Source organism: Hipposideros armiger, unplaced genomic scaffold (genome assembly GCF_001890085.2).
Source record: "Hipposideros armiger isolate ML-2016 unplaced genomic scaffold, ASM189008v1 scaffold_382, whole genome shotgun sequence".
Classification (NCBI taxonomy): domain Eukaryota; kingdom Metazoa; phylum Chordata; class Mammalia; order Chiroptera; family Hipposideridae; genus Hipposideros; species Hipposideros armiger.
The window spans coordinates 876,926-891,848 of NW_017731732.1; the positions used below are offsets into that span (position 1 = coordinate 876,926).

Consider the following 14,923-nt stretch of genomic DNA (forward strand, 5'->3'; position numbering starts at 1 on the left):
CACAGATCCTAACACTGCTAACTCCATCCTCAAATACTTGTAATGCCCCGTGATTGCATTCAGAATAAAAACCAACTTCTTTTAAGAGCCTTTTAAGAGCCTGTCATTAATCCCAACTCCAACACTTACTACGTAGCTATAGCTCTCTGGACAAGTAACCTCCTTGTACCTCTATGTACCCCTTTGTAAAAGGAGGATCAGTCCCTTCCCAATAAAGCTGTTTGAAGGGATTAAATGAGTCATGACATACAAAACATTTAGAACTGTGCCTGGCATGCAGAAAACACTCAAACACAGGTTATCACGACTGTCCCACCCTGACCACCTCACCCAACAGACTTTCCGTACTTTCAGAACTTCGTTCATTCCACCCACAGACATGCTGAGTCTTAACCTGTGCGCCAGGAAACGGAGATGCGAACGTGTACAAAAGTGAAAAGTGGTGTGCACATTCCTTCCTCCAGCCCAGGCCCCTAAGCCCTCCTTACCCGAATGCCCCTTCTCCCCTACAGACATCCCACTCAGCCTCACCGTCCAAACCCAGCCCGATAGACCTCTCTGGGTAGAGCCCTTGGTTCTGCCATGGGGACCCATCAGGATGTATCTTCCGATCAGTGAACCTCCCACAGGATTTTCTGACTGTGGTTCATAAATTTCATAAACCTTAATCGTTGTCCTTAAATTATAATTTCTATGCAGATACTACAACGATTCCACTCAAGGAAATGGTGTGATCCCACAATGGAAAAGAATGCCCCATTCTCATCTCTATAGCACCTTCAGAAACACCTTACACATCACATAGGAGGTCAGTGCGTGTTTACTGAATCATTTGTGTTCGAAACATTTATATTCTACAATTATTAGCTAAACTTTAAATTCTGTGATTAAAACAGAAGAAACCTCTGACCAAACTTCTTTACAATACTAGTAATGTTTACGACACCTAATTAGTTTCTCACCTCATCCAAGGACCCAAGCAGCTTACGCAGGGGCTTCGGAGTGCTGACGCTATCCAGTGGAGTGCTGGGCCGAGGCATCGCGTTGGACATTGTCAGGGAAGGAGGTAGCAGTCCTGGAATAAAAACCTTTCCAACCTTTAAGCAATAAGATGTGGAAAAAATACTGGCTTTAGTGAATCATATTCTTAAGTAAAATGTTCTGACATGTAAGCATATTTTTCTTTTGTTATTTCATGTTTTATGCTCACCAAAAATAACTAAATTAAAATTTTAGTAATGCATCAAATTCCACTATCCAACTACAAATACCTTGGTATAATTTCTCTTGATCTGATTCCTCCTCTCATCACTGAGGCTTGTTTTTGTTTTTTTGCAGGAAAGGTGGGAAATGTTAATACAGCCAAGACATTATACAAACATACATAGTACACTATGTATTTTCTACCTTATTGTAGAAAAGACAGCAGGGACACTGAGCTGTCAGGGACTACAAGCAGCTCTTCTGTGAACTACTTCTCCAGGCAGAAAGGAAGAACACCAAGTACTTCCCAAGGGCTAAAAAAATGAGGCTGAGTGATGCTCCAGAAATTAAATCCAACCTAATTCAAGCTGTGCTTTCTAACTTCTGATCTGTCTTCCATCATAAGCTCTCAAATACTTCCTCCTCAAAAAACCTTTACATAAATTCTTCATTGACCTTGAAAGGATGAGTTGACAATCCATGCTAATCAACCCTTATTTTAGCGATTCTTAGGGTTCTCAGGAAAACACAACAGAAATTCACATTCATACAAGCTGAAAACTCTTGATAAAACTAAAGGGAAATACTCAGAACTAAAGAGAAATTTTAACAACTTACATTTCATGTCAATATACTTCCCAAAAGCTAATAAAATTACAAGTTGCCCAAATAAAATCTTTAGGATTAAAAAACAAAGTGTGGGGCCGGCTGAGTGGCTTGTTGGTTAAGACTTGGCTTGGGAGCGCGAGCTCTGAGCAGTGCCGCCGGTTCGGATCCCACATGGGCAAGTGATGCTGCGCGCCATCCACAGCTAAGGTGATGAACAACAGCTCGACCTGGAGCTGGGCTGCCATGAATCATTGGCAATGGCATAGGCTGCAAGGGGCCTGCAGTGAACTGCTGTAAGCTACCGTGAGCAGCCAGCAGCTGCCATGAGCTGCCACGAGCGGCCATCCAATGGCCGGCAACTGGTCTGCCTCAGCTGGGAAGAGCACAATGATCACAATACCAACATGGGCCAGTGAAGCGACGTCCTCCACAACTAGACCGAAGAACAAAAGGACAGCAACTTGTCTGTTCCCCTCCCCCAATTCTCCAATAAAATCTTTAAAAAAAAAAAGTGACAATGAGAACTAGTGCATATATAAAGGTTTTAAAAAGCAATCAAGACTTTGAGGTAATGAAAATACAAAGTAAGCACATTCCAAGATTATTTCTCCCACTACTTCCTACAACAACAAAAAACTGCACAAAATTTTTAATGCAATGTAAGACTCTGAAAGGCAAGGAAAGAGGCTAAGGACCCAAGAACCAGGAATGACCTATGACGAACTTCCTAGGTGTTTGTTTGTTTGTTAGTCTTCTTACATAACCAGGCCTTAGGCTCTCCAGAGGCCTGCAACCGGGAAATGCCAGAGGCACAGACCAAAAGAGGTCCCTTGAAAACCTTGCTCTTTCTAGCCCAGGTGTCCAGAAAAGAATGACCAAGCAGAACAGAAACAGATTCCAGGCAAACACTGGGAACCAGCCATGGCCCTTGGTGGCCTCATCAAGAGCTGTGGTCTGGGGACTTCCAATCCACCTGTGGGAAATAAGTGGGGCTCCCACCCCGACCCCACAGCACAGAGACTGGGGGCCAGGCCGATCCTACAGGTCTGATCTGCAGGGACTCAGCCAGCCTCTTCTCTTCTGTTCCCTCATCAGGCTCTGCAGCTGCAAGACTGAAGCCACAGCCCTGCTTTCAGAACCATGAGCCAGCCCGGTTCCCTCTTAGGGTGTGCAGCCCCTGTGCAGGGGGGTGGCACCCGCTCACATCCTTGTTCCCTATAAGGCAGCACACCTCTCCCTTTCCCCCTGCCCTGTATTCCACCCCACCCTGTGTAACAAGGCAGGCAACTTCTGTGTCCCAACTAGGGACTGAGGGGGAATGGAGAAGAAGGTGAGAGAGAAAAGGATTGTCTAAGGGTGGGTATGAATCCTGGGCAGGCCTCTGAGTGACCGTGTGTGAAGCTGACCAATAACCACACAGTAAAGGACTGGAGAACTAAGCACTGGCCTGTCACACCACTCAGTCCTCATACTGGCCTCTGGGGAGCACAGAGTTGAGGCAGACCACAATCTCATTATGGGAGCAGATAGAAAAATAGGCCCCAGAAATACTGCTCTCCCTGGGTAAAGAATCAGGAAAGGGGTAGCCTAACAAGGCAGAAAACCTTCAGACAATAAGCAGCCTCCTCCAGACAAGCCCCATGGAGACACCAGGGCCCCCTCTCAGCCCTGTCAGCCCTGGCCAAGTGAGGCGCCTAGACTTCCACTCTCACCTAGCTGTAACATGGTACCAATTTGGGGGAAAGTGCTATGGATTAGCAGGAATGTCAAGAAGCTCTGGGAACTCATAGCTGCTGGAGGCCAGCAGGAGGGGAGAGCTTGTAGCAGGTATAACCAAACTCTGGGAAACACCTGGGCAGCACATGGCCGCACTGACTGTGCTCCACTCTGAAGGCGAAGGGACACGTGTAAGGGTTGTTCTAAAGCTTCTTTAGTTGAAGAAACAGGTAAACAGAGCCAGCCGAGTGGCTCAGTTGTTTAAGAGCTCGCTCAAGAGTGTAAGCTCTGAGCAACAGCGGTTTGATTCCCAGCTCAAGCTGAGCTGCCGCTGGGCTGCCAACAGGTAGCAGGATGGCTCAGCTAAAAAACAAAAACAAAGAAACTAACAAACAAAAACAAAGAAACAGGTAAACAACACAAACAACCTCCGTGACTGGTACCATAGTAAACGGTTTCGTATAATCATACAGCAGAATAGTACGTAACAGTGAATGAGGAAACAACAGCTGCACATCCACAGATAAATCTCAAAATAGTATAACGGTGAGCAAGTAAATCAAGTCAGGGAAGAGAACATGGTATGGCCTCCATTATATAAAAATTCAAAAGGAGTAAAACTAAACAATGTACTCTTTATTGATACATTCAAAATAGCAAAAAGGTTGTAGTAAAAACAAGAGACTGACTTATTAGAAAAGCCAGGATGGTGTCATCTGGGGGGTGACGGTACAGGGAGATGAGGATACAATCAGTAAAGAACCCCCAGAGACATTACAGATACTGGCAGCACCCCATTTCTTAACCAGACTTGAGCTTATGTGAATAATCACTTCATTATTCTTCCAACTGTGTATATGTATTTCAATATCGTAATTTCACTTGTAAAATTTATGAGGCTGTATATAAATCTCACACCTGATAAAAAAGATACAGCCAACATACTATACATTTAATATAATGAAACATTACGAAAACTCTGAGACTGAACAAAGCCACCCATATACCAATTTCACAACTACATTCTTTGTAAAACTTCAGTTCAACTCTTTCATTAAAACAATCTACCTAACGCATGAAAAGTTCCCATCTGTGCCGGGTTCCCAGCACCAATCCACCTAAGGGCAGTGAATCCTCGACCTCCACGTTAGGACCAACCTAAATTGGAGACTTCATTTCAACTCTTACAATAAATCCTACAGACAGAAGGTGACAGGCATTAAATAATAAACTAAAGGTACATTACAGAACATCTAAGGGGGCAGTCCTACAGAAGCACAAAGTCTACTCAGCACTTACTCGAACCACCCCTGTGTACAGCACCAGGCTTCCACTGCTTTCCAGGACCAGCATGGCATCTATCTTCTATAAAAGAACAAAGACTGTATTTTCCATTCTGTGCAAACTACGAAGCATAATGACTTTCAACTTCTCAAGAAATGTGCCTGCGTTTACCTCCACTGGCGCTGCATCCTTTGCCTGTATGTTGGTGATGGAGCCAAAGATGAGCTGGGTCTTATCATTGCTCTCTTGAAACTTGACACAGCTGAATATTAAAATAGAAAAGCACAAAGTATTCATACAAAGTATTCACCCTGATCTCAAGGGTGTTATGCTGACTGGAAGAAGCCAATCTCAAAAGGTGACCTAGTGTAGGATTCCATTCACATAACATTTTCAAATGACAACATTACCGAGATGGAGAAGAGATTAGTGGTTGTCAGGGGTTAGAGACACGGTGGCTGTGGCACCGTAACTGTAAAGGAGGAGCACGAGAGAGACTGCTGAGGTAATTAAGAGGTTCTGTAGCTTGACTGTGGTGCCTAAACAAACCTACACATGAGAGAAAACTGCTGGAATCATACACACACACACACACACACACACACACACACACACACACACACGCGCGCGCGCGAGTCCAGTGAAGCCTGAATAAGGTCTGTGGATTGTGCTGGTGTCAATTTACTGTTTGGGTCATGTACTGAAGTTATGTAAGATGTTACCTCTGGGGCAAAAGGTGCGGGGTACATCGGACCCCTCTACTTTTTTGCAACTTCTGTGATTTATAATTATTTCAAAATAAAAAGGTAAATCAATGGGCAAAGATGTGAATTTACATTTCACCTCTGAAGACAAATGACTGGCTAATAAGCACATGAGATGTACATCAGAAGTCATTAGGGAAATGCAAATTAAAGCCACTTCACACCCACTAGAATGGCTACAGTCACAGAGACTGAATCTCCAACCTTCTCAAAGATAAAGAAAGGGACCCCTGCAACGTGCCTGGTGGGAACAAAGGGGGCCCTCCAACGTGGCTGGTGGGAACAAAAGGGATGTAAAATGGAGCAGCCTATCTGAAAAGAGTCTGGCCATCCCTTAAAAAGTTGAAAATGCATTTGATCCAACAATCCCACTCCTAGGTACCTACCCAAGAAAAAGAAACCATGTACACCCACACAAAGACTTGCACTCCAATGTTTGTAGCACCATAACATACATGATCATAAAGCAGGAACGGACCAAATGTCCCTCAACTGCTGAATGGATAAACCAAACGTGGCACATCGCACAGGGAATACAACCACAACAGGAATAAAGCATCACATGTGCTTCAACATGGCATGTCCTGAAAATCTTTATGCTATGTGAAAGACGCTAGACACAAAAAAACTGCACTTTGAATGATTCCATAAAATCAGGAACGGCAAACCCACAAAGGCTGAAAGCCTACACATGGGTTGCCCGAGGTTGGGAATGGAAACAGAGATTGACTTCAAATCAAACACAAGGGATCTTTTTAGGGTGACAGAAAATTTTACAACTAAGTTGTGGTGATGGCTGCATAACTCTGTAAATTTACTAAAAATCATTTAATTGTACACTTACAACATGTCAATTTTATGCTATGTATATTATTTCAATAAAACTACTAAGAAAGAAAGAAAGGAAAGAAGGAAGGAAGGAAGGAAGGAAGGAAGGAAGGAAGGAAGGAAGGAAGGAAGGAAGGAAGGAAAGAGGGAGGAAGGGAGAGAGGGAGGGAGAGGGGAGGGGAGCAGCCCTATGTTTACTGACACAATACCAAGGGGAACACACACTTACCGTAACTGGAGCTGGGACTCTACCAAAAAGCACAAAAACTTTTGCCCACATAGATCAGATGTAATAAACACTTTTGAAGCCTGTGAATTTTTCTCTCTGCAATAGATACATTAATGAAGTAACTGTCAGCAATGGTTCAAAATTCTACCACTGTAACGATTAAAAGTGCTTGAAAATATTCTGTAAGAAATAACAAGTACATGGGCCAAACTATAATCTTGAAGACCCCAAAACACTTTTAAGATTTGACTTTCATGATCTCTGAGATCCCTTTCAGCTCTCTGATGCTGAGTCCATGCCACACACAGCTTTTGGGGAAAATCACAATAAGTTTAATCACTATCAGTGGACTTGTTACTTCCATACTATGCACATTACCTACTGCTAAAGTAACACAGACTTGGATCCCTACCCCTTCAAGGTCAAAGGGGTCAGACATTTGATCAAACGCCCTCTCCTACCTCTCTCCTTGGTCACTCACATTAGGCTCTCCTTCCTCGCCCTTTGTAAACCATACCTCTCATTCCCGAAGGTTTCTTCCTAGAGTGGTACGCAAGACCAAACATCTGTAACTAGGGATCTGCAAGAGATTCAACTTGCCAATAAGGTATTGAAAGTCAAATGCCTTTAGGTGTAGGAAATACGTCTTTTCTGTAGGAAAGACGCAAACAGAGAAAGAAGCCAGCTCAACACTGCACTTGCACCTTTACTTTCCTCCAAGGACCTGCCCCTCCCCATCCCAGACCCTGCATCTGCCTTCTGTTTCACAGAGCAGCAGGCTGTCAGGTCTGAGCTCAGCCTCCCACCCTCTATGCCCTAGAGTCACCCCCTTCCAATCTCCCCAGCTCATCTCTCCTCTTGTGCTCCTTGCAGCTTCCTTGTCTACCGTCATCATTTCCTTTCCCCTGTATTTTCGATGCTTTCCCTGCTTTGGGAACAGGCCTCATAGCTGACTCTCTCATATTAAGATACAAGTCTAGAAATACGAACATGGATCGAGTATTAGATCACATGAAGGACTTCATGTCACCTGGCTGGATGTGAAAATGGCATTGTGCTGGGGTAAGACAATGTCCTTATGTTGAAGACATACACACTGAAGCGTTTGATCATGAAGACGAATTTTCTTCAACCAGTTCAGAAAAACCTCAGTCTTGACGCTGACACTCCATCTGGCTCGTTGTGTAACCTCGGCCCCATTCAAAGGCAAACTCCTCAAGGCACTCCGTGCGTCTCTGTTCATTCGGACAGCCCCACTGACTCCCTCCAGCCCACTCCACACCACTGCACGGCCCCACACCCCAGTGCTCTGGCCAGCGTCACCAGTCAACCCACTGCCCTGCAGGTACCTGCCTCTCTGAGCTCACCTCTGAGTGCCACACCTCACCGGGACCTGGCAACTGTCTCACTATTTGAAAGGCTCTCTTTCCTTGGGTTCCGTGACATTGATTTCCTGCTGCTCTCCCGCCTGACCTCTCTTACTTTGTCTCTCTGCAGCAGCTTTGTCTCTTTTCTCTTGTCACCCAGAAATTTCAAGTTTTCCAGACTTCAGGCCTCTCCTGGTCCTACACCACCAGCTTTTAACCATAGGAGGGTCACAGACGTCCTCTGAGAATCTAAAGACAGTGAACAAAATCTCTTCTTAGGATAGGGCCGACACACGCCAACATACACGTGAATAGCATGCACGGGCAAGACGGCCACCAGAACCCCTGCAGCCACAGGCTCCCCCACAGGCCCTCCAGGACCCTGATCCCTACACACTCCTTAAATTCCAACCCAAGTCTCCTGCCTCCATCGCCAATGATCAGCACACAACTCCCTGGTTTATCGCTCTGCTCCTTCCCCTCTTTACACCCACACACAAAGCCCCTTCTCACAGCCCTCATCAAGCGGACCAGCCCTAAAAACCAATCTTCTCATGCCTCCCCTTTCTTAGCCCCTCCTCTTCCCCGTGCCATAAGGAGAGGGAGCGAATCTCTGGTCCCCTGAACACACCGTACGCACCCACACTGTTCAACTTCTCTTCCGATGCCCTCTGCCTTCTGCACTTCGCTGCCCACCAAATACCTACTCATCTTTCCAAAGCCCCACCAGCGGGACAGGCAGTGTCTTCTGTGTCACCACCCTTCTGTGTCTCCCTTTGAGGACACGGACAGTGACCAATCTGCCTGCTGACACACAGGCACTAGCACACACACACAGGCACTAGCACACACACACCTCGACTGGCTGAATTAATGAAAGAATTCTTACAGAGAACATAAAAGGAAAAGGAAAGGTCACAAAAAACAGAGGTCTGAACTGTGTTTCCCAAAAAGAACAGCTAACACTCAACAAGCATGTAAAAAAAACAAAACAAAAAGAAAAACAAACTGACCTTAATAAAAATGCTCTGGAATCCCAAATGTCCTGTTCTACACAAATGAGTAATTTCTCCCTAAAACATCAAACAGCTTGAATCTGAGGGATTATTACCAAGTTAGGGAAGACATAGCAAAGCACGAAAAATATTTTTATGGTCACTTTAATATCATTAATGTCCTCTAGTGAAACACAGGTGGCCTTAATACAGATCTGAATGTGTTTTTATCAGTACTAATAACTGAGTATGCTAAAGGGAAGCTTAAGTAAAACCCTAAGCATTTTCTAAGACTTTTAGCAACATTTTTCTTTGAATACAAAAATGTATACTCCAAACCTCATGCTGGTAATCGCTTCTGTCCATAAATGGTCAATACACAGTTCGGGAACAATCGGTTCTGTTTCTGGCACGAGGAAAGAGCTGTTCGAATTACTGCTTGGAGACTGGGAAACACTGTGTCTCCTTGGAGACTGACTGTGGCTTGAAAGGTTGAACCTCTGCACCCCTGAAAAAGAGTGCGCTCCTAAGGCGGGGGAGTGAGCACGGCTGCATGACAAACAGAGGAGAGAAGGCGTCACAATCAACACACGAGCTAGTGTCACACACTGTCCAACAGCACTTTCCAAATTCTGTGTAGAGGAAGCATACCGGAACAGTCCCAGTCAGAAAGACGAGTTTTTAAAAAAGGAATAGCTACTTAAATGTGCTTTACTACATTCTTGTTAGAACTCATTGTCTTAAAACTAAAAATTAGTTTATTTTTTGTTTCAGAAAATGAATTGTTTAGATTCTTCAAAAAGGTCTAAACAATGTTCCTGTATATTCAGACATAATACAAACCAACAAAACTATGTCCCTATGTCACTAGACAGATAGGTAGATGACTGAGAGATGACACACAGAGAGAGGTAGACAAATACACAAACAGAATGATAGACGAAACAAAAGAAAAGCTAATGCAAATTAAGACAAAATAGTACCAAAATATATTTAAGATCAATATTCATCAAACTGCTGCCACTTAGTGGTAGAAATGAGGCAACCAGTCTTATGACAAGAATCAGCAGCCATCCAATGGGACTCCTTGAAACAGGTAACACAGGAGGCCTGGAAGTCTTAGGAAAAGCAACACAACTGTTTTAATGGCTGTCTCCCCTAAAAAGTACCCAAGAGCTGGCAACAGAAACTGTAAATCCCTCAAAACTAAAGGAAAGCATGAAAAGCACACATCAGTAAACTAAGTAAAACAAGGGCTAACTCAATAAAACAAGGGCACACCACACTGCGTCCCACCTGAGAGCCGCCATGTTGGAGATGGAAGGAGAACGAGAGTGCAGACTGGGTGAGGAAGTAGAGCGACTCTGACTGTGGACGGAGGAGTAATTCTGGAAAGGTGAGCCCACGGGGGAGTCTCCTTTGGAGAGGCTTCGGAGGTGTGCTGTGAGGGAGCTACTCGTGGGCACATTCTGGGGGGTTCCCCCCTGTTCAGAGAACTTTAAAACAACATTCTCTTCCTTAAACCAAAATGAACAGAAGGGGAAATAATAATCAGATGAAAAGAGTAATTTCCTGGTAAAAATTCAGGGTAAATTCAAGTTATTACAGACACAATATTTCTTTTTTCCTAATAAGCTCAATCCATTTCACACACAATTCCCCCAAACACATGAAAGTTTTCCGTATTAAAGACCCATTACCCTCACCTCTGCTCTGACTCTCCGAAGAACCCACACAGAGTGCAGGCTCTGAACACTGTCGTACGTCATCACAATGGAGGGCTCAGTGCTGAGGAACACTATTTTCATGGTATGATCTACAACGTACTGCACCCGTGATGAACCAAAAAGACCTTCAGGATAAAACAGAGAAAATCAAGCTTTGAACAATGGACTTTACAAAGCTTTTCTCTATCAAAAGACTTCACCCAATTCCTAAAGACAACGAGAAACCAAGCCAATCAAGGCACAAAATCCATCAACATACCAATTAATTAACCCTGCACTGTCCATTAACTACATTGAAGACGATGAGTGTTACCAATTTCGACCTCACATCCATGCAGTTAAATGATGAAGTGCGTGTGCCCCACCCTTACACTCCTGGGCCATAGGAAAAAGAAGGCCAGACTCCTTCATCACCAACTTATCTATGAATCGCAATCACCTATTCTGCTATGTTTGCCTTCTTCACTGGTCCTTTCCTTTGATCATGAAGTCCGTCCTCTATAATAACCATTCAAATGTGCTGAAAAGGACACCTGTATCTGCTTTACTAGTGACATATGCAAAATAAAGTTTTCCAAGTGAGGTTAGCATCTACTATTATAGTGCCAGGAATTGATTTCTAGGTCCTCATCCAACAGCTTCCTAAATGCCTCCCTCTCAGGTAAAACATTAAATAATAAAAATATATATTATTTTATAAAAATAGTAAGTACTTTAAAAAATAAAAATCACTCATAATCCCATCTAAAAATATCCACCATTAATACATTAGGGAGTATTCCGGTTTTTTCTCCTATACATGTATACATACTTCTAATGTTTTTACAAAATTAGAATCATATTGCATTTAGTTTTATATTCTACTTAACATTAGGAATAAGCAATTTCTGAGGTCATTAAATAGGATTCAAAAACATGATCAATAATGGCCGCATACCATTCAGTCACAGGTCCTAGCATGTCTATTAAGGTTGTCTGTAATTGTTACCAATAAAATGGAGAATTACCAACACACTTTTTCTGTAAAATACCAAAGATTAAGTAGCCTAGGCTCTGTGGACCACTTACTGATGCTTCTGCACAATCTCTTTTCTTTTCTTCTACAACCCTTGAAAAAGGCAAAAACCATTCTTAGCTCGTAAGCCTTAAAAAAACAGGCTGGGGCCGGCCGAGTGGCGCGATGGCTAAGAGCTGGCTTGGGACGCCAGAGGGCCCCGGTTGGGATCCCACATATGAGGGCCAGTAACACTGCCCTCTACAGCTAAGATGCTGAACAACAGCTCAACCTGGAGCTGGGCTGCCGTGAGTCGCCGGCAATGGCATAGGCTGCAGCCCCTGTGGCAGTGGGTTGCCAGGGGCTTCCATGTGTAGCCAGCAGCCAGCGTGAGCGGCCAGCAGCCGCAGTGAGCGGCCATCCAGAAGCCAGCAACTGATCTGCCTCGCCCGGGAAGAGCACAATGATGGTGTCAACTTGGGCCAGTGAAGCAACATCCTCCACAACTAGACTGAAGAACAAAACGACAGCAATTTGTCTGTTCCCCTTCCCCTAATTCCCCAGCACTGTTCCCTTCTCCCCAATACCCCAATAAAAATCTTAAAAAAAGAAAAAAAAACAGGCTGTTGGGTGGATTTCGCCCAGGGCTGGAGTTTGCCAAGCCGACATAGAAGATAAAAACCTCAGTGGCATTTCAAAATATGTACCTGGGATAAAGTCCTAAAAGTAAAATTGGTCAGAAAGTATAAATACTTTTTGAGCTTTCAAGTCCTTATTATTTATAATTATCTATCACATTTGGCCACATTTAAATTTTTAAAATAATCACCTTGAAGTACCTATAGGAAATGTTAGTAATAGTTCTGAGCCCCAGCAAATTAAGTTGCTATGAGCAGGGAAGATGAAATACTAAAATTTACAAAGTACAGGCTTAGGAACCTGTATTTTCTCTTCAAAAAAAAATGTTTTAATTCATCTAAGTATCATTTATTAGCTTATTAATTACTGAGGAACAGAGTCCAGAGTCTTCTACAGGTATGTCAGCAAATCTATGGGGTTATTCTGCTCGGCTTATAGACCCTACTTTTAGGAAAAGAATAACTGTTAAAACAAACAGTATTCAAAAAGCTCTTACTTTAATATGAATTATTTTCATAATCAAAAAGTTATTTTTGTGGGGCTGGCCAAGTGGCTCTGAGCAACAGGGTCGCCAGTTCAATTCCCACATAGGCCAGTGAGCTGCACCTGAGCTGAGCTGCCACTGAGCTGCCAACCAGCAGCCAGATGGCTCAGCTGGTGAGAGCACGTGCTCCTAACAACAAGGTTGCCAGTTCAACTCCCGCATGGGATGGTAGGCTATGCCCACCCACAACTAAGATTGCACACGGCACCTTGAGCTGAGCAGCCGCGAGCTGCTGAGGGGCAGCCGGATCACGACTGGATTTGGAGCTGAGCTAGCTGCACCCTCCATAACTAAGATTGAAGGACAACAACTTGGCTGTTTCCCTTCCCCAATTCCCCAACAAAAATCTTCAAAGAAAAAGTAATTTTTGTAAAATGCTTAAATTATTTTGTAAAACAAGTCAAATTTTCCTAAGTGCCTTCATTTTCTCCTCCCAACACAACAAAGGAGCTATACAACAGTTTATAAAAATACACTTACTTCCAGATTTACACACGAGTGGGGTTATTTCATCTAGTGGATGCAGCATGCTGAACATGGTGGGTAAAGGTTCTCTAGTAGTAAACAACAAATAGTCAATCAATTACCAACACAAGATGCCTCCATTTGTACATAAACTTTGCACTCTCCTGGCAAAGAAATATCTTCTCCAGATCACGCCTGCAACTAGACCCCGGCCATCTCAAAAAGCAATCTTCTAAACTGTTACATACTGTTTTTCACAGTATCTTCTAATTTATTCCTAGCAACCTCTCCTCTTAGGCAGGGGAATCCTAAGCAAGCACACACAGAGGGAGCTCAGCACAGCCCAGGGACTGTCTACACATAGCCGTCCTCACATTACAGACCCAAGCGGGGAATGGCCATAAGGCAGTCTGGGTTGGTTTGTTTTGTTCTGGTTTGTAACCTCGCTTAGTAGCGGTGTGTCTTTGGCAGCTAAAAAAGAAATTTTGTCTCCTACGCCTATTTACAAAGAAATGCGCTTAAAGAGAAAAGAAAAGAAAAGCTTCCAGTCAATAAAAAGGCTGCCCGTCTTGAAAATGAGTGGTAGAAAAAAGTGGAAGAAACCAGGCCTTCTATCTCAATACAGAAATGGAGTAAAATCTATGAGCCATTTTCTCCCCTCAGTGTCTACTCCTTGCACCACCCTGACATGGGTCCTGTGCGTCCCTGCCCTTTAGAGAGCTCACAACCCACTCGGACACAGGGAAACACACCACCAATGAACACCTCCTGTTTCTTGCACGCCTAAGATGTACTAAGCCCTGTGTCCAAGATGGTTCACATCAGCTCACTGAACCCTGCATAAATCCTAAGGGGTAAATGATACTATTTCTGTAACAAATTTTTAAAAAATGACAGCTAAGAAAGCCCTCATGATTTGCCCAAAGTAGTACAATGAAAATATGGCAGCGCTAAGAATTGAGTCTTGTTATCTTTAACACATCAACTTGTTCAATTTTACTACTTGGGAGTTAAAAACGCTGTAGGTGATTCAGCACCAAGTGAGGAGAACTCACATGTGTACAATAATGAGATAAGAGAAAGTGGCACAGATCTGTGCTGTTACCATGGAAATGGTCATTATCCCAAACTCTTTGGTAAACAATTTTACCGAAGAACCATCACAAAGAAGCCCAAATAATAATATCCTGAACCAAGTGGACTAAATACCTGGGTGGACCTGGAGGTACCTCATGTGAAGAGCTGCTTCGTTCAAACAACAATCCATATTTGGTGGGCCAAACATTTGCAACCTATCAAGAAAAAGGGGGGAAAACACAGGTAAAGGAAGCTACTCTTTAGAACATGTTTTAGGAAACATGTTAGAGCATTAGATTTTCTTCCAATTCAGTAAGTGTTACAAAATAACATCAGTTACTAAAAATTTTTTTTTAAGTAATTCTAACAAGCAAGTCTAAGACAAAATCAAATCTAAGGAAGAGTTCAATCTGAAATTCCTGCAAGGGGCTGATATTAGCACTAGTCATGAAAAAGATGATGAGAAACAGGAAAAGACTAAT

General features: G+C 43.5%; 1 protein-coding gene across 7 annotated transcripts in view; it reads right to left on the minus strand.

The window, feature by feature from the left end:
- ANAPC1 (anaphase promoting complex subunit 1) overlaps positions 1-14,923 on the minus strand; it is an 83,905-nt gene that overhangs the window by 58,370 nt on the left and 10,612 nt on the right. For 5 of the 7 annotated variants that reach the window (XM_019662887.1, XM_019662886.1, XM_019662888.1 and 2 more), the window contains 9 exons: positions 14,574-14,656; positions 13,380-13,453; positions 10,702-10,847; positions 10,292-10,512; positions 9,335-9,544; positions 6,634-6,729; positions 4,984-5,074; positions 4,828-4,893; positions 963-1,097 (listed from right to left, as the gene is read on the minus strand). In XM_019662887.1, the coding sequence (XP_019518432.1) occupies positions 963-1,097; positions 4,828-4,893; positions 4,984-5,074; positions 6,634-6,729; positions 9,335-9,544; positions 10,292-10,512; positions 10,702-10,847; positions 13,380-13,453; positions 14,574-14,656 (1,122 nt within the window). Of the gene's footprint in view, positions 1-962; positions 1,098-4,827; positions 4,894-4,983; positions 5,075-6,633; positions 6,730-9,334; positions 9,545-10,291; positions 10,513-10,701; positions 10,848-13,379; positions 13,454-14,573; positions 14,657-14,923 lie in introns of those variants that run through there. The other 2 variants (XM_019662890.1, XM_019662891.1) reach the window with 2 other exon arrangements.